The sequence below is a fragment of the Taudactylus pleione genome, unplaced genomic scaffold, assembly GCF_031769625.1.
Source record: "Taudactylus pleione unplaced genomic scaffold, aTauple2 ptg000016l, whole genome shotgun sequence".
Taxonomy (NCBI): domain Eukaryota; kingdom Metazoa; phylum Chordata; class Amphibia; order Anura; family Myobatrachidae; genus Taudactylus; species Taudactylus pleione.
The window spans coordinates 1,939,535-1,966,442 of NW_028284418.1; the positions used below are offsets into that span (position 1 = coordinate 1,939,535).

Sequence of the window (26,908 nt, forward strand, 5' to 3'; positions counted from 1 at the left end):
GAAAATAATGTATGTCTCTCACTTCCACATCCTATTCAATAAATTGAAGTGAGGCACATCCATTATTAACTTTTTATTTTATTTTTGATTTTCCGTATCATGGGCCTGGAAGAATAATGAATCATTTTAAACTACACATGCTATTAATCCCTAAATGTTGTAATGTTTTGATTACTGTGAACATTGTTAGAATATATATATCTATCTATCTATCAGGTTTTGTATAGCGCCAGAATGTGTGATGTACCAAAACAATAAATAAAGTGAGAATGTGTGTAAATCTCTTAGCCGCCGCACCCCCCCCCCCCCCACATCAACGGGGTGTCTGCTCAACCTGATATAAACGCAAATTTATATAAACAATGGAATCAAGTCAGAGCGCCCTAAAGTGCCATGTAGTGTAAAGTGATTATGTGCAGAAAGTGCAAACAATAATAATGTGATTTAAACCTATCAATTGTAACTAGATACAATGTACTTCTTAACAGGGCCTAAGAACAAACGATATATATATATATAAATATATATATATATATATATATATATATATATATATATATATATATATATATATATATATATATACATATACACCATACTATATATTATTTTTTTTTTTTATATATATATATATATATATATATATATATATATATAAATTACACATTTATTTATAACATAATACATAAAAACAAATAGGAATAAGAAACAATAAATTTCAGTATTAGTGGATGAAATAAATACAGTGCATGGATTAGATTTGAGGCTTATCTTATTTCATGTGTAGAGGATAGTAAAATCAGGTAGGGTACAGGCTTCCAACGCGTTTCGTCACCAGCGGACTTCTTCCAGAGGATTAAAGCACATTATTGTTTGCTCTTTCTGCACATAATCACTTTACGGCACTCTGACTTGATTCGTGTGTGTGAGTGTGTGGTGTGTGTTCTACTTGACGGACTCATTGCAGAGAGAACCCAAGTGTCCTACACTCATTATTATTATCAATCATGGTAATGTCTAAATCCCCTTCACGGAGAGGACCCTGACGTCATCAGCCAGTGTCCAGTCTCATTCCCTACCATCCAAGTGGGCATAGAGGGGGAATATAACCTTGTGGCGAGCAACAGAGCCCGAAGCGTGGCGAGGGCAGCAACAACTTTCTTCTTTAGGTGGGGACAACTTTCGGTACTTGTGTACGTAAAAGTACACAAGTACCATTTAAAACATTCATTGGGTTCTCTCTGCAATGAGTCCGTAAAGTACACACACACACTCATATTATATATATATATATATATATATATATATATATATATATTTGAGTAGTGCTATATAAATAAAAATGATTATTATATTTGTCACAAACAGGTCCTGCGCTGCCATTAGGCAGCTTTAGGCATTTGCCTAGGGGTGCCTACCACTAAAGGGCGCCTCTGAGCCTGCCTACCAGAAGCCTGAAGGATGTCTCTGATGGAGAAATCATTCATCTACATGTTGCCGGCGGCAACTGCGGGTGCTAACAGGTACTGTCACTTCTTTCCCCTGCTCTCTGAGCTAGCCTGAGCTGTGCTGTCCAGGCTGTCATTCCTCACACAGGACAGCTCCGTCCCTGCAAACAGCAGGTTACCTAGGTTAGGTTTAGGCATCAGGGAGGGGGTGTTAGGTTTAGGGTGCGGGGAGGCAAAGGTTAGGTTTAGGCACTCCAGTTGCTTCTTTATGTCAAGCGGTGAGCGGTGGGGGTACACAAACTTAACGCATCTGTAGGCAGTGCTGCGCATGCGCTAGTTTTACAGATGTAACAGCGCATGCGCAGCACTGTTTCCAGATGCGATAAGGTAGTGTAGGCAGGGAAAAGTATCTATTTCCCGAAAAGCTGTCATCGCAAAAATGAGTGAAATGATGAAAATGATGAATTCCACCTATAATTAGGTAGAACTCCATGCGAGTTCTAAACCTAATTATCTCCATCGAATTTTTAGGTTTAATGAATAGGCCCCAAAATCTGGTACAGTGATCCCAAATTGACAGTACTGGATTGCTGGAAAAGTTTTGTCTGCGGACTGGCAGCTGGAGTCAATAACAAACAATAAGAGGTTAGTGAAAGCACATTTGCTTCCATGGAAGGCCAGGAGCGATAGGCAGGTGTGTGCCACAGACACTGTGAGCATGGTTGTGTGGCATGGTTGGGAATGCCTATGCCATTGTCCATGTGGCTACTCGTAAGTAATCTCATTTGGACTCTGGGTCTTCTCCCTGCCCAGTATAACCCAGTATGACCATTTGTAGGTGTCTAAGCATTTTAGTGGGAACATGTACTGGGGGAGTACATTCATCATGATTGCTACACTGCGACCAAACCAGGAAATCATAGCTTTATGCCAGGCTGAGAGATCTGATTGTATACCTGCGAGGAGTCTGTCTGGGGAAGTTGACATCATATAGCGGTGAGTAATATTTAGTCAAGTATATTCCTAAGTATTTACTTTGCACCGGAACTCATAATTAGCTTTTAGGGCGCAGAGAATATCGGGGGGTATATTTAGATCCAATTTGTCAGACTTCTCAGCATTCATCATATAACTGGATAGAAAGCTATAGGTCTTTATTTCCCGAAAAAAAAAAAGATTTGGGAGAGACAGATGCGGCTTTGTAATGGTCAAGAAAACATCATCGGCGCATGCGCTGTATAGTAAACTTGCATCCATGAAAAGAGATCAGACTTTTTTTCCTGCTCACAATTTCAAATTCATCCCAGAGGACTTCTGTTCTGTAAGTTCTCTGTATTTCTTACATTTATGGGCGTATAGATACAATTATTATTAAAGGTAACCGTTTTAATAAATGAAGTATGTTTCCCTTGAAACAATTTCTTATGTACATTGTAATGCACATTGTAAAGCTACACACATTTTACTCTATATAAACCTGCAAATCAGGCCTCTCATAAATCAGCTGAGAATACCACAGGAGGTGTCGGTATGTAAAGAATTTGCTTTACATGCAGTTAGCATTGAGACAAAACAGTGGAAGAAGTTATGCCAATATGTAGTTATAGCCTAAAATGACTTGCCTCTGTGAAATTATTATTGTGAATTTGTAAACTGCCAACATAATCTGCTATAGAGAGTAAAGGAGCACATCCAATAGGCGACTAGTGAAGGACTGAACAACAACAATATCACTATCGTTCATTAAACTGTGCAGTGCCTACACTGAACGATATATATCGTTCAGTGCAGGCACCCTCCCTCATCCCTGAACATGGTCAATCTGTCGTTATCGGCAGATTGACCGGCATGTTAAGGCGATGATTGATGTCAGAAAAGACCAGCGGGAGTCCGCATCGCTGGTCGTTTCCGACATTATAGTGCATGATTTGTGCACGATTAATGAACGATTACGTTATCGTTCAATTGCTCATTAATATCTCCTAGTGGATGTGCACCTTAACATACACAGGGATTTATGACACTTATGCTGGGTACACACTAGATGATATGTCAAGTACATAGTCTACCCGTGACATGCGTGCTCCCATGGGTCTTTAGCGACATCGCCCGTCATCCCTGCAGTAGGGGGATATCGCCAACGATGTCATGCTGCAGAAAACAGCATCACATGTAACTCCCCCTCGTCTGACCAGACATCGGCATGTGTGTATGCCAGGGTTGGCCAACCAGTCAGAGGCAAGAGCCAAAAAATATATGTAGTCAAGTTAAAGAGCCAATATCATGTCACAAGGCCTGCCCCTTTTTTGTGTGCACACCTTTGGTATTACATTTTCAGGAACATGATTTTGTGTCACACCCCCGTTGTAGTGCCCCTTATGCAATGCCCCCTGTAGTAGTGCCCATTATGCAGTGCTTCCTGTAGTTGTGCCCCTTATGCATTACCCCTGTAGTTGTACCCCATATGCAGTGCCCTCTGTAGTTGTGCCCCATATGCAGTGTCCCCTGTAGTTGTGCCCTATATGCAGTGCCCCCTAAAGTAGTGCCTCGAGTACATACCTGACTATACGCTGGGCACCGCTCCCGCTGCCACTGACTGCTGGATCTAACCGTATCCAGCAGGCGCGCAGGCTCCTCACATCGCAGTTCTTGTCATGACATCACCCGCACACTGCATCACTGGGTTTGCTGGTCTCTGATTGCGTCAGAGGCCAGATTTCACAGCTGCAGTGGCGTAGCAATGGCCCCCATGCCCTCAAGCAACCACGGGGTCTGCGGGGGCCGTTGTTAAAAGCCACAGCACAACAAAGAAAGAGCCGCATGCGGCTCGAGAGCTGCGGGTTGGCCACCCCTGGTATATGCACTTTCCGCATGCTGGGCCCCGTTGCCGGCAATGTCGCGCTGGGTACTCATTGTCTAATGTGTACCCAGCTTTACACTATTTGAACTTTTACACAAACACGAGTCAATATTGAGAACTCTTAAAGTGAAGCTACCACCTACGGTGCAGGGACTTGCTGAATGCAGCACACACCTGCACCGCATTACCTTTCAAACACACCATTGGCCCAATCTGATAACATTTATCACTCCAGCTAGTCCTTGCACACACCTGCACCGCATCACCATTCAGCAAGTCCCTACACACACCTGCACCGCATTACCTCTCAAACACACCATTGGCCACGTGAGTCACCTGACCACACTCCACCCCCGGAAGTGCACTACAAAAGTACCTCAGAAGCATTGATCCTCTCACACCTCCTTGAAGAAGGCACCAGTGCCGAAATGCGTTGGGGAATCAGCACCCCCACCAACCACCAGAACTCTGACCATTGTACTCTTTACCACACCACAAAGAAAGACTGCAAAGGATCCAGCACCGCTCCGCAAGGCAGGCCCTGGGTCCCCCCACCAGCCTCATTGCTGTGCCCTATAACAACCATTGACTCCACGGGACCGTGGATCAACCCCACCACGCGGCTCTCCGAATCGCATCACACCACCAAAGAACGTCGACGGGCGCACGGCTGCCAGACACCCCGCGGGCTCGCGGAGGTGTCACGTAACATCCGGCTAACACCTGAGATCACAGCCAAAGCTGCAAAGAACCACAGGACAATCCATACCTACTGGTAGGTACAAAGATCCCAGAGACAGAGCGGGACGCCGCTCCTGCACTAAGTACTGGACTTTATTCACACCCCACATCCCGGTTCAGTAAGACTGTAGACCAAAGGTCCAGCAGGGTAACGTGCAGGAGTAAGGACCGCACGGAAAGGAGCCCCCTGAAAGGGTACACCCACTCCCCAACCGAGGATCACAATACTTATCTGCTAATCCCCACACCATATAACGGAACTACCTAGGGAAGCATTGTGCCTTACCCAATAAAAGGTTGGATCCTACACTTATTGTCTGCCTCATTTGTATTCACCCACGTACACCCACAAACATTATCTATACAACAGCCACATACCCACACTTCCATTTCCCCAACAGCCCCACATTTCCACTCCCTTCCTATCCCACAAACCCCCCCCCCCACCCCTTTTTTCACCTTCCCTTTCTCCCACACACACCCTTAGGAGCGCACGTGTACCACATATTCCTCCGTTTGAACCAACAGGCACAGGGACTCCTGTTTTCACGCTGCTGCATCTACCATTTCCTCATCCCACCTCCCTCCCAGTCCTCCCACCCTAACCCCACCACAATTGTGAAGCGCAGACCGCCCCCCTCATATTTCAGAGGCTTCTTTAGCAGTAAAGCATCCTGAGACCATTCATGTGTGCAGTTGCTTCTCAGCCAAGGGAGTGGGATCACTCACAATTTTGCCTAAGAACAGAGCCATGAATAAAGAATGGTACCAAAACATCCTCCAAGAGCAACTTTTCCCAACCATCCAAGAACAGTTTGGTGAAGAACAATGCCTTTTCCAGCATGATGGAGCAACTTGCCATAAGGCAAAAGTGATAACTAAGTGGCTTGGGGAACAAAACATCGAAAATTTTGTCAATGGCCAGGAAACTCCCCAGACCTTATTCCCATTGAGAACTTGTGGTCAATCCTCAAAAGGCGGGTGGACAAACAAATACGAACAAAATTCTGACAAACTCCAAGCATTGATTAGGCAAGAATGGGCGGCCATCAGTCAGTATGTGGCCCAGAAGTTGATTGACAGCATGCCAGGGCAAATTGCGGTGGTCTTGAAAAAGAAGGGTCAACACTGCAAATATTGACTCTTTGCATAAACTTAATGTAATTGTCAATAAAAGCCTTTGACACTTATGAAATGCTTGTTATGTTATTTCAGTATACCATAGTAACATCTGACAAAAAATTCTAAAAACACTGAAGCAGCAAACTTTGTGAAACCATTACTTGTGTTATTCTCAAAACTTTTGCCCATGGCTGTACAGGTGTATTACATAGTTAAGAGGTGCTCATAGTAGCAGCAAACTAGAACACCAGCATGCTGATCTGACATGCATGGTTCCTTGGTCAGTATAAAGGCACTGACGTATATGCACCGCTCTGCCTTTTCTCTTGCAGTAACTAACTGGTGAGGGTGGGTACAGATTCAATTATATGCTATCTGCATGTGAAGAAGTCACTGCTGGGAAGTGAACAGAGACAAATGAATGATTATGAGCTCTGGGAGGACAGAAACCTGCAGTGGAGCAAGAGCACCCTGCCACTCGTTCGCCATTACTTATCTCCATCTGGGTGAGAATTTGCCTAGTTCCACAGCAGAGAAATATAGTCATCTATCTACACAGCGGCAGAGGCCGTGCTGTCTAGGTGCTCTGTGGAGTCCTGCGGGAAACTTTCTTTGTCTGGAGGATTTAACTTCTAATTTTATGGAAAATTATTTTTATTGAAATAAAGAGGGTACAGAAAGGAAGATAGGGGGCAGAGTACAAAACAATGAGATTGTGGTTACAATGGTCAGAGAAGTGTATTTTCTTAAAATATATTTATATAGTGCCAGCATATTCTGTTGCACTTTACAATTGGTAACATAGTAATAAAACAAGACTGGCTATTAACAGACAGAGAGGTAAGAGGGCCCTGCTCACAAGCTTACAATCTAACAATACAATGAGCAAACTGAGGGGGATCCAGACTCTACAACCAGCAAATATGAGATGTCTAGACCTACTCATAGGCCGGCCATGGGAAAACAAAGAAGCTCCATGATCTAACGATCTCTCAGAGATGGGGGAGTAACTGATCAAAGTAATTTCTATAATAAATCAGTAACATTAGGCCTTTGAAGCCAAACTGTATTATGGAAGGGAAAGCCCAAATTTACCTTTTACAGTGATCTCTTTAATTTTCTTAGTCTTCTCATCAATCCATTTCTCCCTACGCACTTTTTCTGTAGCGCTCATGAGTTCCTGCAGCTTCTTCATCTTCTGAAGGATAAGAGTAGATGGCATTTCATTAAATAGTTTATACTAATTTGTTCTAATACCATCGCAACCTCAGTTCTTCTCCTTTACTAGCAACAAACAGTAGAATCATGGGCTAGGTGAAGTAGGGTCTACTTGTATCCCAGGCCATGACTTATCATGAGAAAGTTTTCCATGACTGTCACTGGAGGAGAAAACATCAACTGACAATAGAATGAGGGCAACAGATAGAAGTGATGTCATGTGAATAAATCACAACAGCAATAAAATCTAAAAAGAGTATTTTACTTCTCAGACCATTGTTTATCATGCAGAGCTGGCACATCCCCCTCTGACTCTCAAGCCTCCACTGTCACAACTAAATACACTGGCATCAATGATGAGAGAGTAAGCAGAAGACACAAGGCACAGAGGAAGTTATGCTAGGAGTAACCTCAGGCTAGTATAATTATCCTCTCTCACTACAGCTCTAGCTGTGTACTCTACAATAAATACATGCAGAAAGTAGTCATTTGTCTACAAATCATTGTGGGTCCGCACAGCGAAACATGTCAGAGACTGGCAGTGCATGCATGTATCAGCTCATACCAGCTTCTAGTGCAGGGGCGGGCAATAAGCAGCCCTCCAGCTGTTGTTGAACTACACATCCCAGTATGCCTTGCAACAGTTTTAGCATGGCTAAATAGCAAAACTGTTGTAGAACTACACATCCCAGCATGCCCTGCAACAGTTTTGCTATTTAGCCATGCTAAAACTGTTGCAAGGCATACTGGGATGTGTAGTTCAACAACAGCTGGTGGGCCACTTATTGCTCACCCAAATTATAGTGGATACCACAAGCAGTGATTCCAGAGATTTACATTCTGACCGGCTGCTCCAATACCCAGATCGCATCCAGAAACAAGGGAAATCCATTACAATAGATGCTGGGTACTTTCTTCTGGACATTGTCTACATATACACGCCCCATGGATTGGTAACTATACCCATTGTCGACTTCACAGATTACCTACTACTACAAGTATATATACCCGCCAGGTACCTTGGCTAAGGAGGGAAAATTGGCAGATTGAGTAACACATATACCAAACCGCTTCATTGTGCTGGACTCATTACTACTATTATTATTAATACTATTTTCCAGCAGAGTGTACCTTGATTTTATCAGATCTGGTCAAACATATATTTTAATATTGTCATGTATGCGCATTTTAGGACATTAATATGATATGATTTTATTGATATTTCTATTTGTTTTATTCTGAATAAATCCTATATTTTTTCACTTCACACCTATTCATGAATAATTATTATATACATTACCTTATTGAATAATAAGCATATTGTATATATAGGGGGATACTATTGGACCACTTTGAGTGCTGTTACTTACACTCTGTAAATCATGTGGGTCCCCTCCCGATGTCAGTGTATGGAAGAGCTGGGGTGGAGACACTAACAAGTCAGAAGTAAGCAGCTTTGGACATAATAAAAATGATTTACTTTGTGGTGAGAGAAAGGCAGCAACACTGGCTATCACTGGTTGTATTAGGGCCAGCAACAGCGCTAAGAAAACCTACTGATATATTATCTCAATACAAACAAGTTATTGTTGCAATGTTCTGACATGATAAATGCTGGGAGCAGTCATGTTAGACCACTGCATGCCATACGCAGCCTGAGCACTCACTGCATACCGGAAGGTTAGCAATTCTAAGTAAGGTCTGACCATGTGCAAGTGTGCGTAAGGCTACACTGGTACTCGATGTTACCGATGTTTTCGCAGTCTTGCTAAGTATTACGGATGTGTGAAAGGTAAGGCGAGCATCCTTATTTTGTGCTGTGACTGCATAGCAGTCGCAGTGGATTAGCATATGATCGCAGTGAGACTGCGTGCGTAATTGCAGTCTGCGATCTGTACTGAATCAGGCTCATTGTTCATTGTAAATTGGGCAAAACAATCATGCAATTCCACAAATACTATAGCAAGGGACCCTACTGTATACTGCTATAAAAAAAACTATTATTTATACTGTAAATGTTTTTTCATTATGTGCAAATGTTCCCATTTCTTTGCATGATTACAGTTTTATTAAGACCAACCATGTAGTTTTGCATGCATAATTGTGACTACAAACAACAATAGTGATGTTATAAAGTATTATAATGTCTTCCATTGATTGCATCATGCAAAGCAAAATGAGACATGGAAGAAAAACAGATGGCTAAGGGAAAAAGCAGAATAAGGAAAGATTGCTGATGTCCAAGGAACAGTATGAAGAATTTCTAGGAGACATTGGGTTCCTTTATTCATAGCAACTAGATTTATACTAAACATGTTTTAGTTCGCTTTAGAAAATAAATATGCAATTAGTTGGTATAGGTTATAACACTCTGATTTGTATAGTTACTTTTACATAAGTTTTAATAAATGTCACCGAGATTTGGTTGAAGCGGAAAGAGACCAAGAACATAACATACAAGTCATCTTTTATACAGGTCAGTGTCAATATGGAAGGTGCCTTATGGGGCTGTATCGCCAGGAACAATGACAAGTAGCTAACGTTTCATTTAGAGAATTTAACGCACACACTTAATGTTCTAACAACTATCATTTGTCTGCTTTCATCCCCTCTTTATTTACCTGAGCTGCTTCAGAAGAAGGCGACGGGATGGGCCGATATGAGGAAATGCTCTTTGTGCATATAAGCCTTTGGTGGAAGAGATTGTGACACCTAATGCTCAGCGCACCATACAATATCACAGAGAGTATGGGCAGAGCTGCCAAGTGGCCCAGTGGGAGGTAATACGTTTCAGCAGAGCTGGAGTGGAATCTCAGGGTAATGCTGTACTATTTAATTATTCCTCATTCTTTATTCTTGAAATGTCAATTTAGGGATTTAGTGGTCATGATTCATTGGCTCTTTAAGATTAGTGGTCACAAGTAGTTATAAAACACACTGTGAACCTATAGATACCACACCAAGGTGCATGGCTACTCTATGATCGCAGGACATGCATCTGCCAATTAATAGTGCAGCCCTGTGAGAGGCACTGACATCTGAATAGATACACTGTGCAGAAAAGTCCAACTGCCTACCATTTCAGATCCACCTTTATCATTCAAGAATACTTTTCTGCTGGCCCACTCCTCCCCTTCTTCCTAATTCCTTCCTTTCCACTGGCCCCTTATCCTACACCCCCCCTCCCCGTTCCCCTTGCCTCCCACCTCCTCACTCCCCATCTGCTCCCAAATAGTTACGTGTTACAACTATATACCGTATCATAGTTCTTCTTTGGATTTGTGACTCTTGGGTTTTGTTTATACATTCGTTGAACATGTTTTCCCCTACCCTTTACGTTGTAATTTTCAATGCTTTTCTTATCTATAGGTTTCTTGAAAATGAAGAGATTTAAAAAAACAAAACAAAAAAAAGACACACTTTTCTGTTTGTTAGCCTCTTTGACGGTTATACATCATGTGAGCGGACATCCGGACTGTTTTTGTATCACTTTTGATTCTGTGTGAAGGTTTTTGTTAATAATGCCAGGAGAGTGCATAGAAATGTACCTACTTCTACAACAAAGTACAACATGGAGGTGCAATATTGGGGGAAAAATTGTGCTCTTTTCTGGAGTAAAAATAGACTGTGCTCCTATCAACAACATGGAAGGTCATAAACATCTCACACTGCAACATTAAATCTCTCACCCAACTTCTCCCCCACAATGTGCAAACTTCTGTTACTCTGCAACATCAACAACTGGGTCCATATGCCCTTTGGTGGTCATCTAGTCTAGGTTAGGGTACTAGAATACCTTTTTATCAGGGAAACATGCATTAAGCAGGTTCTGTGGATGTTTGAAACTAGGTGAAAGGTACACTTGAAGTCAGCCAGCCACAGAACTTGTGCAATTCATATATGTACCTGATTAAAATGATATTATAGCAATCCTAGTCTAGGTGCGCTCACACAAATAGAGAAGCATCGTGGGACTGAAGTTGGTTTTGTGCTGTGCCCATATTGTGCTTTGCATATGACCTTCACGGAAGACAAGAACAACTCTACTTTAATCTGATAATGGTGATTTATATCATATCATTATTTTAGATAACCAGAGAGAACACCAAAATTCATTATCTTCTGGAAGAATTCAGAAACTAGTGACAAGCTGACATCCCTGCATTACTACCCCTGGTTGCTGCAATTTGTTGTTCGGGGGCTAATCTGCAGAACATCAGAAAATCTAATGAATAGAAGGGATTTTGTGTAGAAATAATAGAGTTAGCTCATAGGTGTTCTGGAAACATGCCTAGGACAGACATAAATATGAAGTTTACGATGACCGGGTGATGGCTGTCATTAAACTCTTAGGACGTTAACATATACACACAGATGGGTATGCAGCATCTTTATGATCACTTGTGCAATGAAAAGGGTTTCCTGTCAGGAAGGGGATGGAGGGTGCACAGGAAGAGGGATGCGCTAGCAACGTGCAGTGTGCACCTAGCACTTTCAGGTCTATTACCTCACACAGGGGGCCCAGAGTTTGCCAAACCTGGGGAAAAAGAAAGAAGAAGAAAGGAGGGGGAGAGGCAACATATCAACAAACCCATACAATAAGTAACAAAGGAAAGTACTCCAGTACATGTTGTCACTGCAGTCCGTCTATAAATACAGAAGCAGATCTGAATCATTTCATTTTGCAGTCTTCACTCAGTGGAGAGAGACATTTTTGTCTTGGTGATGTTATTAGCAATTGAAAGGCTGAAGTATTATCATGTCCACAAAATGGCTCCTGTACTGTGTGTGATAGGTACTATTTAGAGGACTGTTTAGGAGGTGAAAGTCTAATTGGCGTCATTCTGCAATGAGAAGGAAGAAGGAGGCTGTGTACAGGAGACAAGGACTTCAAATATGTGAGATTGTGTTGGGTCATAACCTGTGTGTGCACTGTACTTTGAATGTATATATAAATTACTTGCCATTAGTTTTCAGTTCAACAGCCATGGAATTTAGGTTGTACATTTTTGATGGACGGAGAAGGAAATACTCCATTACACTTTTTTAAAACAGACATATTTATGTCCGTTTTACATGGAAGTGTCACTTTATATTGGCATCACAACCACAAAGTATACCCCTGAAAGATTTACTTTTCTGGCTACAAGGGGGTATTTCCAGGTGGTATAACCTATTGTTAGGGGCCAAGAAACCTTTGAAATTCTCTGTCCTACTGAAATGAGAGGCTGACCTCTCATAGTGTCTCCCCGGGGACGAATGGAATTTTGTTTTCCGTACCAGTTTTCACTTATCTAATTGTATAGTTCATGATGAAATGTTTTATAAATGCTTACATAGATTATACTTGACACCTGAGAAGCTTCATTAAATTTGTCCTTCTCTTTCTAACCAATGTTGGCACAATTGTGGTCATGTCAGTGATATTTTTCATGTGTTCTGGGCAGTTCTATTCCTGCTGTGGAACAATGTGTTTGCAATGAATGCTAAAGTTACTGGAATTGGAGCTGCTTCAGACCCCGTTTTGGCATGGTTTCATGTATACCGAGGGAATATCGCCTCTAATGATGGGCATGTGATGGGACATATTTTAATAGTGATTACAGCACTGATTGCCCATCATTAGCGTTCAGCAGTGGTACAGAGTCTCAACACTATTCAGTCTACAAGTACAAGCCCAGTGCGATTTTGAAACTGCAGGATGCTCCTATTCCTTGTCGGACCACTAATCCACCGATGAGATGGTTTGGATGGAGTGAGTATTGGGTGGAGAAGAGATTGGCTAATGGTGTGGGTCGTTCTCTTATATCCAAATCTGCTACTTAAAAGATGGTACTATGCGATTTCACAACTGTATGGATAGCCTGGTCTGTAGTTCTTATTATGTGGTTTCAGTTTTTATGTACCCTGGCTGGTGGGTCATACCCTTTCTTAAACGCCCTATTTCTTTTTCTGTGTCCCGCTTGTCTTGTATTTTTTATTGTGAAAATTCAATAAAAATTAATATTTTGAAAAAAAAAAAAAAGTCAGCTTATCATCTAGTTCTGCATTACTACAATTATAAAAGAGCAAGCAAAAAGACTCTTACAGCTGCCAATAAAAGCAACACAACATTAGCAAAAGACAATGGTATACATAAGAATATTGCTGTGTCCGGTAACCTCCATCATAATGAAAATTAAATAGTGCTCATCATTCTATTGACAATGAAAAGAGAGTTGTGCTGCAGCGTCTCTCACCATTTCATGCTGAACCTGCATCTGGGTGATTTTGCTGGCATATTTCTGATCCACCTGCTTGAGCTCATTGACCAGTGACTCACACCTCTCGCTCAGGGCTTTCTTGTCATCGATGAGCTATGGAAAAGCATACTAGGTAATTAGGCTGATGATACAAGATGTCCTTCACCACAATCAGTGAATCGCTAGAACACCTAATGCTTGGCTACAGAGCACACACACATACAACTTTGCAAAAGATACGCTGTCAACTACCAGATGAGCTACGGAAGACAAGTTTTTTGTCACCATTTTTTTTTTTTTTGTTAGTCTTCTAAATAACCAGCCTCTACTAACTCACCAATTCACTAGGAACCAGTGACATCACTGAGGCACAGTCTCTGATCTAAACCACATGAGTATAACACTTCAGCTTACTAGGAGTACAAGCAAACGCTGGTTTCTAGTGAAACACTACACTCCCATGAATATCATGCAGCCACAAAATGGCTGCTTTAGTGATGTCATTAATTCCCAATTAATTAATTAATTAATTAATATGAAGCGCCCTCATGAACACGGGCCCAGGACATGATACAAGGGACCTTTAACCTTCAATAGTTAATTTTCTACAACCCAGATGAACAGCTTTAAAAGGGTTTCTAATCTTTTGGGTAAAAGGGTTTATCACATCTCCCCACTATCCCCAGACTAGTATAACAGGGTGCTTCTACTGATAACCAAAGAAATGTCATGGTTATAAAATTTCCTGTACTGAGACCACATTAAGGTCTTCCACAGTTTGTGAAATAAAATCTACACTGATTGGTTGCAGTCTGTGTCCAAGTTTTAAGGTGACAGCTGTATGGTGGGGGGGAATGCGGTTAAAATCCAGACAGTTGGGATGCCGGCGATTAGAATGCCGACATCTGTCAGAATCCCAGCGCAGACATCCCGACCATAAGTAGTGGAGTTCAGGTTAGGGGCTAGGGGGAGGGTTAGGTTTAGGGTGCAGGAGGGGCAGTGGTCCTAGAGAAGTGGTGGAACTCGCACACCCCCCCCCCTCAGCAATTTCGTAATAAAAAAGGGGTGTGGTCTAAAAAAAAAAAAAAAAAAAAAGGGGCATAGTCACACAATAGTATTCTCAGTTCAAATTAGGCCACACAGTAGCATCATCTTATCCCCATTATCCCACACATAGTGCCCCTGATGTACATCACATAGCAGTGGGCCTAATTCAGACCCGCTCGTGAGCGCTGAGCGCTCGCAAGCGGGTCGATGTTGGCCAAGTGCGCATTCACACGACGGAGGTGGCTCCGTCGTGCGCATGCGCGAGACCCGAATAACGACATGGGTCTCGCACCATAGGGGGTGTGCTGTCAATGGTGAGTGACAGCACGACCCCTTTGGTGGGCGTGTCGGGGGCGTGGCTGCCCAGACGAAGGCGTTCCCATAGGAACGCCTACCGTCTGGGGCCGGCCCCACTGACATCACAAGTGATGTCAGTGGAAGTGCTTTTGACTCTGATAGAGCCAAAAGCACTCCAGGGCTTGCGGCAAAGAGACCCTACCGCAAGGGTCTCGTCGCAAGCCCGATGGTCGCGATGGTCTTGACCATCGCGACCATCATTTTGGCTGTTCGATATAGCTGTGGGTGGTCACCCACAGCTATGCGAGCGGCCAGGAGGCCGCTCTTAAATTCAGAAGGCCGGCCCAAATTCAGAGCGAGCGCTCTGTCAGAGCGTCCGGCTCTGAATCAGGGCCAGTGTCCCTTATTCATGTTATGATACACAGTAGTGCCCCTTATACACAATGCCCACAGTAGTGCACCTTATACACAATGCCCACAGTAGCAGTGCCCCTAATACACATAATGCCAACAGTAGTAGTGCCCCATATACAATGCAAACAGTAGTAGTGTCCCTTATGCAATGCCCACTGTAGTGGTGCCCTTTATGCAGAGCCCCCGGAGTGGTGCCCCTTATGCAATGCCCTCTATGCAATGCCCCCAGTAGTAGTGCCCACAATAGTAATGTCCCCGGGATGCAATCGGGAAAACGGCTGCCTTAATACAGACATCCGGCTTCACGACTGTCATATCCCGGAGAGGGTGAAATGCCGGGCGTCTAGATGTAGATGCCTGACATTTTCCCGACACCGGGAGACAGACGCCCGGCATCCCGATGGAAGGGATGCCGGGTGCCGCAAGCGGACTACACCCCGGGGGTGGGGACTTAAGGTTAGGCACCCCCCCGGGAGGGTTAGGGGGAGGAATCATTGAAATGCAAAAGAAAAAGATTATCCGATAACACCAGGTGCGTTAGGGTGGGTGCTCTGTGAATCCCATGGACCTCGAAGAAAAAAAAAAAAAGAAGAAGAGAGTTAACAAAAAGGTATGTTATACCATAACTCTTATTTTCTTCTTCGGGTTCCATAGGGTCCACAGGAATTACCTTGGGGATGTCCCAAAGCAGTTCCCTTAAGGGTGGGGACGCTCCTGTTTAGTAGAAAGGAGAATCCGACACCTAAAAGGAAGAATCCTGAGAGGCAAATGTATCAAATGCGTAAAATATGAGAAAAGTGTTGACGGAAGACCACGTGCTGCCTTGTACAATTGTTCAGCAGAGGCACCACGACGAAATGCCCATGATGGTCCCACAGATCGAGTAGAATGTGCTGTCAGCTTGTGTGTAAGCTTGATAAATTGTCATATGAAGCCATCTAGCCAGGAGTTAGTTTGTTGGCTGGCCAGCCCCGCTTATGACAGCCATACAACACAAAAAGAGAATCTGATTTCCTAATGGCATTGGTGCGATTTACGTAGATATGTAGGGCGCGTACAACATCCAGAAAAGCTTCACCTACAGAGAGGTCTGAAGACTGGAACCACACTTTCTTCATTTACATGAAAGCGGGATACTACCTTAGGAAGGTAACCCGCCCTGGTACGAAGCAACAGCTCTATCCTAATGAAAAAACAAAAAGGGGGAGCGACAAGAAAGGGCTGCAAAATCAGAGGAGATAGCAGGCAGAGGAGATAGCAAGAAGAAAAACTGTCTTCGCTGTCAACCACTTAAGGTCTACTGATTTCAGGGGTTCAAATGGGGGAGCCTGTAGAGTCCTGAGAACCAAAGACAAATCCCACGGAGCTACCAGAGGGACAAAGGGAGGCTGAACCCTCAGAACACCCTGAAAAATGTCCTAACATCAGGCAGCGGGGCGATCCTTCGCTGAAACCAAACAAACAGAGTGCAGATGCCTGAACCCTCACAATGGCCAGGTGGAGACCCCGGTCCAACCCAGCCTGGAGAAAAGAAAGTACTCGTGAGACCCTAAAAACTTCAGGATCATATTTTCTATGTTTACGCCATTGAAAATACGAGTGCCAAATCGTGTAATAGATGCGGGCAGAGGAAGGTTTCTGTGCCCTGAGCATGGTCTGAATTACAGACGTATTAAAACAGCACGCAGTTCCAGGATGTTTATGGCTAGGAGACCCTCCTTGGTCATCCATCTTCCCTGAAAGTTGCGACATCCCGTCACTGCGCCCCATCCGCGGAGGCTGGCATCGGTAGTGAGGAGCACCCAATCTGGAATCCAGAAGGGGCGATCCCTGTTCAGATGAAACGTCCAACTACCATGAGAGGGACAGTCGAACCTCTGGAGAAATACGGATTGTCTGTGACTTTATTAACTGGTACTCCCCGTTCCACCAGGAGAGGATCAGATGCTGAGCATATTCCACCATGTCGAAAGGTGGACGCCATGGACCACAGAACCTGCATCGCTGAGTGGATAGACACTGACTGATTGCGGAGAAATCTGCGAATCCGCAATTGAAGTGCCACAATCTTGTCTCCTGGCAGAAATATCCTTGGTGCATTCAGGTGCTCGCCTGGATTCTCTGGCACAATCTGCTGTGCTGGAGAAAGGAGGACTTTTCCAATTTATGATCCGGCCGTGTCTGTGTAGGCAAGCAATTGTCAGTCTGAGATGATGCTGCAATACCTCTGGAGACTGTGCCAATATCAGGAGATCGTCCAAGTATGGCAGAATTCTGACGCCTGAGGTAGGTCGTCATTACTGCCATTATCTTGGTAAAAACCCGTGGGGCTGTTGACAAACCAAAAGGCAGCGCCTATAATTGGAAATGTATTCTGCAGAACCGCAAACCACAGAAACCTTTGGTGGGAAGGTGTAATTGGCACATGCAGATATGCGTCCTGAAAGTCCAAAGACACCATAACATTTCCCAGTTTCTATTGCCAAAACAATTGACCGAAGAGTCTCCATACAAAACTTGGGCAGCCGGATAAATGTGTTGAGACCATTCAGATTCAGAATAGGCCGGTGGGACCCATTGGGCTTTTGGATCAAAAATAGATTGGAACAAATGGCCTGCAGGAGGGCCAAGGCCTTAGCAGACTCTGCGGGAGGAGTTGTGCAGACAAACCTTTGCGGTGGTCTTCTCCAGAAAGTAAGGGCGTACCCTTGCGAGACCACTTCTCGGACCCAGGCGTCTGTTGTTGTGAGATGTCAGGTATCTGAAAACTGAATAAGTCGGCCTCCCACCCTGGGATTCCCCAGGGGGAGGCCCGTCCCATCAGGCGTGGGTTTATCGTCTGACTTGGAAGCCAGACATCTGATTGCCCAAGATCTCTTAGTTTGCAGTCTCTTACGAGAACTGGGTTGTCTAGAGGAAGACTGACCTTTTGCTTCTCTTTGCGGGCGACAGGCTCAAAATGATGACTGGCTAGGTTTAGGGGTAGTCGTTGAAGGCAGACCAGCCGCCTTGGAAGCTGCCAAAGTAGCTACAATCTTATAAAATTTGGTGCCAAACAGAATGCCTCCCATGAACGGCAGGGATTCCAAAGCCTTCTTGAACCCTGCGTCTGCTTTTTCCAGTCCCTTCACCACAGGGATCTGCGAGCAACAACTGAGGCAGCTGACGCCTTAGAAGTCAGAATACCAGCATCTAATGCTGCCTCTCCCAGATAGGAGGCAGCTTCCTTGATATATGAGATAATTGTCAGCTGTTCTCTGGAAGCTTTTGGAAGACTATTTTCCAGTGCCCCTGTCCATTCTTCAATAGCCTTAGATACCCAGGCCGTGCGGGTAACAGCCCCCGACAGAGAAAAAAACACCTTGAGACAGGCTTCAAGTCTATCAGGGGAATCCTTAAAAGGAGGATGCAGATGGTATGGGCAATGTGGCGCTCCTGACCAGATGTGCCACAAAAGCATCCACAGTCGGCGGAACTTCCCACTTAGCGCATTCGTCAGGTGGGAGGGGGTATAAAGCTGTAACCTTCTTTGAAACATGGAATCGTCTATCCAGAGAACTCCATGCTTCCCCCATAAGTTCAGAGAGTTGCTCAGATTTAGGAAACTCAGCCTTAACAACCCTCTGGCGCTTGAACACCGGAGCCTTCCTAGGTTCTGGCTCTTCACTATCTATGTTTAAAATAGTTCTTACCGCCCTAATCAAGGAGGGAACATCAGAGTCTGCAGGCTGGATGAAGTAATAGGAAGAAGCCGACCGCCTTCTGGTTTTAGGCGCTACCGGCCTGTCTGCTTGCAGCGTTGCTGAAATGCCATCCATCTGGCTTGAGTGGGCATAAACATCCATCCATCCATCATAGGAAGCATAAACATAGTAGGTTGTAGCGGCTGAGGGTACCCTATAATAGGGGTCGGCAGGGGTGTAGATAAACTGTTTACAACCTGCGCCATGATCTGGGAAAAAGAGGCCCAAGGGGGTTCCTGGCCAGGAACTGGTAGGCTAGACTGATGTGGTGACTACTTGTAACAGTGACCACATAATCCATTCTGTATGAAATCCTGAGGGGACAAGCCCGACTGACAGGCCATACAAGAAACCAGCACAGGGGCTTTAGCCTCCTGCTATGCATTCTATTTAGACATAACAATACACTATAATGTTATGCAAGCAATATAATACAATGTGACAATGTTCACACACAAAATCACCCACACACCTGTAGCAGAGGGCCATGAGGAGAAATAGCAGTGATAGTTATACTGCCTTTTTTTCCTGAATAACTTTCGGTTATAACACACAGCAGACTTACACAAGTCACATACAAATCATAGATGGATAATATAGATCTATATTATATATATCAATCCAAAAGTCTGGCACTCGAAAAAATAGAAGTTTCTACCTCTGGGGGTCATTCAGACCCGCTCACGAGCAAAGGGCGCTCGCAAGCGGGTCGATGTTGTGCGAATGCACACGACAGAGGTAGCTCCATCGTGCGCATGCGTGAGACCCGGCGAGCGACGAGGAATACGTCGCTCGGGGTCTCGCACCAAAGGGGGCTTGCTGTCGATGGTGAGTGACAGCACGCCCCCTTTGGTGGTCGTGCCGGGGGCTTGGCTGCCAGACGGAGGCGTTCCCATGGGAACGCCTACCGTCTGAAGCTGGCCCCACTGACATCAGTAATGATGTCAGTGGGAGTGATTTTGGCTCTGATAGAGCCAAAATCACTCCTGAGCTTGCGGCAGCGAGACCCTACCGCAGGGTTTCGTCGCAAGCCCGATGGTCGCGATGGTCTTGACCATCGCGACCATCTTTTTGGCCGTTCGCATATGCTGTGGGTGGTCACCCAAAGCTATGCGAGCGGCCAGGAGGCCGCTCCATTCTCAGGTAGGAGGGCACTGTTGTCTTGACAACATCGCAGCCTACGGCACGGACGTCATCGAGGAGCATCAACTCGGTGTACCCACACTGCACGTCTGTCTCCGGCTCCAGCTGATACGGATCCAATAGGGGATTTAAGGTGATCGTTTTCATTTTCTTCTTATATATTCCTGACAACAGGGCTCTGTGTAACCCAGAAACGTTGAGAACGCATATAAAATCTATGAAAAACCCTTTGGAGTGCCGCACTGAGCCTGTATATTCTACATACCTTTGGAGTAGAAGGAAGATCTCTCTCTCTCCATCTCTCTCTCGATCTCTCTCCATCTCTCTCTCGATCTCTCTCGATCTCTCTCGATCTCTCTCCATCTCTCTCTCCATCTCTCTCTCGATCTCTCTCCATCTCTCTCTCGATCTCTCTCGATCTCTCTCTCCATCTCTCTCTCGATCTCTCTCGATCTCTCTCGATCTCTCTCTCGATCTCTCTCTCGATCTCTCTCTCGATCTCTCTCTCGATCTCTCTCGATCTCTCTCTCGATCTCTCTCTCGATCTCTCTCTCTCGATCTCTCTCTCTCTCGATCTCTCTCTCTCTCGATCTCTCTCTCTCTCGATCTCTCTCTCTCTCGATCTCTCTCTCTCTCGATCTCTCTCTCTCTCGATCTCTCTCTCTCTCTCGATCTCTCTCTCTCTCTCGATCTCTCTCTCTCTCTCGATCTCTCTCTCTCTCTCGATCTCTCTCTCTCTCTCGATCTCTCTCTCTCTCGATCTCTCTCTCTCTCGATCTCTCTCTCTCTCGATCTCTCTCTCTCTCGATCTCTCTCTCTCTCGATCTCTCTCTCTCTCTCGATCTCTCTCTCTCTCTCGATCTCTCTCTCTCTCTCGATCTCTCTCTCTCTCTCGATCTCTCTCTCTCTCTCGATCTCTCTCTCTCTCTCGATCTCTCTCTCTCTCGATCTCTCTCTCTCTCGATCTCTCTCTCTCTCGATCTCTCTCTCTCTCGATCTCTCTCTCTCTCTCTCTCTCTCGATCTCTCTCTCTCTCTCGATCTCTCTCGATCTCTCGATCTCTCTCGATCTCTCTCTCTCTCTCGATCTCTCTCGATCTCTCTCGATCTCTCGATCTCTCTCTCGATCTCTCTCTCTCTCGATCTCTCTCTCTCTCGATCTCTCTCTCTCTCGATCTCTCTCTCTCTCGATCTCTCTCTCTCTCGATCTCTCTCTCTCTCGATCTCTCTCTCTCTCGATCTCTCTCTCTCTCGATCTCTCTCTCTCTCGATCTCTCTCTCTCTCGATCTCTCTCTCTCTCGATCTCTCTCTCTCTCGATCTCTCTCTCTCTCGATCTCTCTCTCTCTCGATCTCTCTCTCTCTCGATCTCTCTCTCTCTCGATCTCTCTCTCTCTCGATCTCTCTCTCTCTCGATCTCTCTCTCTCTCGATCTCTCTCTCTCTCGATCTCTCTCTCTCTCGATCTCTCTCTCTCTCGATCTCTCTCTCTCTCGATCTCTCTCTCTCTCGATCTCTCTCTCTCTCGATCTCTCTCTCTCTCGATCTCTCTCTCTCGATCTCTCTCTCTCGATCTCTCTCTCTCGATCTCTCTCTCTCGATCTCTCTCTCTCTCGATCTCTCTCTCTCTCGATCTCTCTCTCTCTCGATCTCTCTCTCTCTCGATCTCTCTCTCTCTCTCGATCTCTCTCTCTCTCTCGATCTCTCTCTCTCTCTCGATCTCTCTCTCTCTCTCGATCTCTCTCTCTCTCTCGATCTCTCTCTCTCTCTCGATCTCTCTCTCTCTCTCGATCTCTCTCTCTCTCTCGATCTCTCTCTCTCTCTCGATCTCTCTCTCTCTCTCGATCTCTCTCTCTCTCTCGATCTCTCTCTCTCGATCTCTCTCTCTCTCTCTCTCTCGATCTCTCTCTCTCTCTCGATCTCTCTCTCTCGATCTCTCTCTCTCTCTCGATCTCTCTCTCTCTCTCGATCTCTCTCTCTCTCTCTCGATCTCTCTCTCTCTCTCTCTCGATCTCAAGGCCTAGTAGGATATTGAGCTCTGAATAACCTGGCCACCTAAGGAGAGGTATACAGAGAGACTGACCAAACCTCCTGAGATTCGTAGCTACCGAGATCACCTGAAAGTGGTCTCTGGGCATCTCATATACAGGGAGGAGCAACCCAGACGCGGGAAACCTTGTCTCTGGACCAGCGTCTGGGGCGGGGGGGGGGGGGGGAGGGGGCCCTGGGAAGAGCCCACCTCCCCTAGGCAGTATGGATCCACCGCGCGCACTGGCTATACATGGCCGCACTTTTACTATCCCCGGCGCCAGAATTTTATACCCTGGTGGTTTAGTGTGGAAGCAGTCATCCCTGGTTCCTCACAACAGTGGCCTCCGGCAGGTCTCCACTGCTGGAGGTATGGACTGTCACGTGGCTCCCAGCCAGTGGGGAACCACTTTACCTGCATCACTGATAGCAGTGGGCCCAGGACTGCAGCCGGAGACATCAACTCTGCTGGTGCCCGCCGAAATCACCAGATCCCTCGCATACCCCAAGGTAATTCCTGTGGACCCTAAGCCGTCCGCGGGCATCCAACAGGCTGCTCCTCAAAACTAGGGAAGAAACATGTAAACTGAGGGAGCAGGAAGCCGGAGCTCATTAGTGAACTCCAGCCTCCGGCTGCCGCTGGTGCTGTGGGGTGTGTGCTGGGCGCCAGCTGGTAACAAAATCTCAGTGGGCGCCCAGCAAATGAAGCCTCCATGCAGCTCCGGGCTGAGGTGGTTCAGTCTCCAAATAGAAGCGACGGAAAGCAGTTCCGCTCCGTTCCGGCCCACTTTAACCCCTGGGGAGGAGGAGGTTAGGTTTTGGCATGGGGAGGGAGGGATAGGGTAGGGAGAGGGTTAGAATACTGACCGACAAGTGTCGGTATTCTATCCCTGTCGGAATGCAGGCGCCAGGATCTTATACCCAACCCATATGATGGGGGCTCTACTTACTTCAAGCAGTACTGCATTGCACAAACTACTAAGTAAACCAAGTCAGGAACCACCAGAAGTGTACCTGCCTAGGGGAAAATACAAGTGTGAATAGGACACTGCTTGTTCTTTTTAGGTTTTTAATCTTTATTAAAAGGGAAAAGTTATCAGATTTCACATAAATGTGGGTTGATTTTCAGAAAACTGGAGTTCAGCTGTGACATGTGACCGTACTTCGCATGGCACGGCCTACTTTTTACAGGACATCCATTATTATTTGTGACAGGCATGCTCTTCCAGTATCTGCTCCGTTATTTACAATCTACAACATGAGTACCTGGTCTATGAATGTCAGGTGTCTCTGTATTGTGGCCTCATACTGCTCACTCTGCTGTTTCAGCTGATATCCCAGCTCTTTTTCTGTTTGCTTAACATGTCGCACGGTTAGCTCACGCTGCTGGGCCTGTAAACAGAATATTCAGAATTACATTTATCATAATCTAAAAGGTCTCTATTAGATGTATGTGTAAACTCAGATGCACTCTCTGGGGGCATGGCCATTAATTTTGCCGTCGGAATGGCTGGGCTTCCTGACCACCATTACCAATTTACTTACGCATCCCATAAAGGTGTGCAGGAAAATTGGTAATGTTGGGGTATCATATGCTACTGTGGTGTGTGCAGCAGCAAATCGTACAGAATTGAATATGGGCCTCCCAGTTCCATGAAATGGTTATGTGGCACCTAAGAGATACTCACTAATGCTGTCTGCAGGAGACTCATTGCTTTCCTCTTCTCCTCCAGTTCCAATCGCATCTTCAGCATAGAACTCGTCACCTCTGTGGCGACAGCTGATGCCTGTTCTAGATGTGTCAATTCTTCCTCAGATAACAAAGTCTTATGACCAAGACAAAGAGAAACAGGATGTTAAAAATGGAAATTGCATTGAAACATTACTTGTTTAAAAGATATATTTTGTAGTGTCTGTCTTGCTGAATTAGACAGGTATAGTCCCACACCTGAGGTTTTTATGCCTCAATGAAAGCTTAGTAACTTTTGCAGAATTTCCCAAGTTAATCTGGCCACTGGGTTTCCTCTCTTAGTCTCTTGAGATGGCAAAAGTCATGGAAGTTAAATTACTATATGTGCTGCATGAACTGTAGTCAAACATTTTCATTAAAAAATTACAATAAACTCAGAATTTACAGAAACTGGAACAAGCCTCTTAGCGAAACGCGCATCAGCGGTGGTCAAGTGTTCCTGCTCAGTGCACAGAACGGGACAGCAGAGCTCAGGGGAATCAGAAGACTGCAATTACAAGCAACACACGGGTAACACCTCTCCTCTGCCACACTCTCATTAGTGCAACCAGCTTCAATTACCCTCAATATAACAGGGCACTGCTGGGGCTGTTGCCTGACAGTAGAAGGGGCAGTCTCTTCCTTCCTTCATAGGGTGAGCTGCGTCTGCTCTCTCACCACACTGTCCACTGTGCTGCACATAGCAGGACAGCAGAAGCAGCGCAGCTGTCCCATCCTATGCCTCTATATACACAATCATTACAAGCTACAGAAGATGTCCAAATGGATATATACATGTAAAACTGTGATGCATGCTGCTATATTGAGATAAGATTGCACCCATTCTCATGCTGTTTGAAAATTAAGACGCATTTGTTGTGTCTGACATAATTATCATCCATCATGCAATCTTTTGTTGTACGATCATGAGTGTTAATATGATATTCATAGTTGATGATATGTCCATGTTGTCTAGATACTATTGCAAAATCTATTATAAACCATTAGGATATCTAATTTGAGGGCCAATATTATATTATATTTATATATATATATATATATATATATATATATATATATATATATATATATACACACACACACTCTCAATTGTGTTAGCATACTGTTCATAACTGCTGAGATTCATCTGTTTAAGTACTGTCTTGATGCTAATGCAAGTTCTACTGTAACCGTTGGCATATTTAATTTGAACCTAAGCAAGTACTACAGCCTCCAACTTATTGGTTATACTGCTGACAAATCAGGACATTACAATATTCTTATGCCCGTTTGTTGTAAGCATGCACCTCACAATTAAGGTTACACGTATACCAATATCAGGACTATTATTGTAATTTACTTTGTACACCGATCCTAAATGATACTGTGTCACATTGGTATCTAGCTGGATGTAATAACAGTTTTTTGTTTTATTATTCAGACGTGCAGTTTCTTAACCCCTACAAATTGTGCAAGAGCTCCACCTAGTGACCATACATCACTCCTATAATATGACATTTACATTTTCAATTAGGAAGTATACCTAAGACTTTGCATGTTGTTTAAGTGTGTCACCACTATTCCTCTAAAAGGTGTACACTTTCCAACCAAAAAACTATTGAGGAAAAAGAGATAATATATATATATATATGAATTATTATAGATTTCTGCAACAAGGTCTAATTCCGTGTGACAATATTGAAGTATTAGAACAATATAGCATTCTCATTATCAGATAAATAAAAACATCATAGGGAGTTTATAGTCTAAATACCCCTAAGAGTCACAATTGTTTCTCTTACTTGGAGTGTTTCGTGTGTGTTTGTTTAATATTATATTACCCATTAATATTCATAATAAAAATACATTTTAATTGAATAATGTTTTCTACTACTATAAGCATTCCCCACAAAATGTATTCAGTCTTTATTCCAGAGTTGGACCGTTTTTTTTGGTTTGTTTTTGTAAAGATTTTCTGCATTAATGATTTAATGAAGAAAAAAAATTCCTGCATATTATATTAATACTGTGAAACATTGCTATGTATTACAAACCTTGATCAACCCTGTTTTAATGCTTTCTAACCAGGGTTTGAGGTAAAAAAAAAAAAAAAAAAAGAAGGGGGGGGGGGGGGCTTTCCTACCTTGCTTTCTTTTTACACACAGAAACTTACAGTGAAAGCAAATATTCCTGCATACTTGCCAAGCTAGTAAATAAGAGTGTAGGAAATTAAGAGAATGATTTTTTTGCACTGTTAAAATTCTTTTCTCCAATATTGTAGGAAGATACAGATTCCACTGTCTAGGAAGAAGGACACCGGCTGAAACAACTGAAGCCCCATTCCAGGCTGTCTTATAACCCCTGATTCTCTCCAGTTTAGTGTTAGTTGTAAAACACCCTGTCTACTTATTTGTCCAATACCCCATCCACTTATTTGTCCAATACCCTGTCTAATAGAGGAGGAAATATAACCCATCACCTGTGTCCTATTACTACAGATGAATAAATACTCTGGGGAAAAAACATAAGAACTTATTTGATAAGATTCAGGACCTGTAAGTGACTATACAATAAGTAACATGTATTTACCCCTCTATGATTGTTGGAAGCAGAAGACCGTGGCCTTTCCTGCTCAGCCCTTTCCATCTCATCCAGAAAGCTAATGATGTTCTGTAGCTTAGCCTCGGAAAGTAAAGTCCTGTCCTGGACCGCTTTCTGCTCGCCCTCTCCAATGTGCATCATGTGACTAAGGCGCTCTAAGTTATCAGCAGTCAGGGACGTGTCAGCATCCTGGGAGAGAAGAGAAACCTGATAACTGTGAAATATAAAATTACAAATCCAGAGATATAGGCTCTGTCATTAATTCCCACTCAATTCCC

General features: G+C 44.3%; 1 protein-coding gene across 5 annotated transcripts in view; it reads right to left on the bottom strand.

Annotated features, from left to right (window-relative positions):
- The window catches only part of CEP131 (centrosomal protein 131), a 108,082-nt gene that overhangs the window by 43,324 nt on the left and 37,850 nt on the right, over positions 1-26,908 (bottom strand). For 2 of the 5 annotated variants that reach the window (XM_088474314.1, XM_088474326.1), the window contains exons 13-18: positions 26,619-26,837; positions 23,989-24,126; positions 23,567-23,692; positions 13,629-13,745; positions 11,897-11,926; positions 7,267-7,369 (exon numbers count right to left, since the gene is read on the bottom strand). In XM_088474314.1, coding sequence (XP_088330440.1) covers positions 7,267-7,369; positions 11,897-11,926; positions 13,629-13,745; positions 23,567-23,692; positions 23,989-24,126; positions 26,619-26,837 — 733 coding nt within the window. The remainder of the gene's footprint in view (positions 1-7,266; positions 7,370-11,896; positions 11,927-13,628; positions 13,746-23,566; positions 23,693-23,988; positions 24,127-26,618; positions 26,838-26,908) is intronic. The other 3 variants (XM_088474318.1, XM_088474338.1, XM_088474331.1) reach the window with 3 other exon arrangements.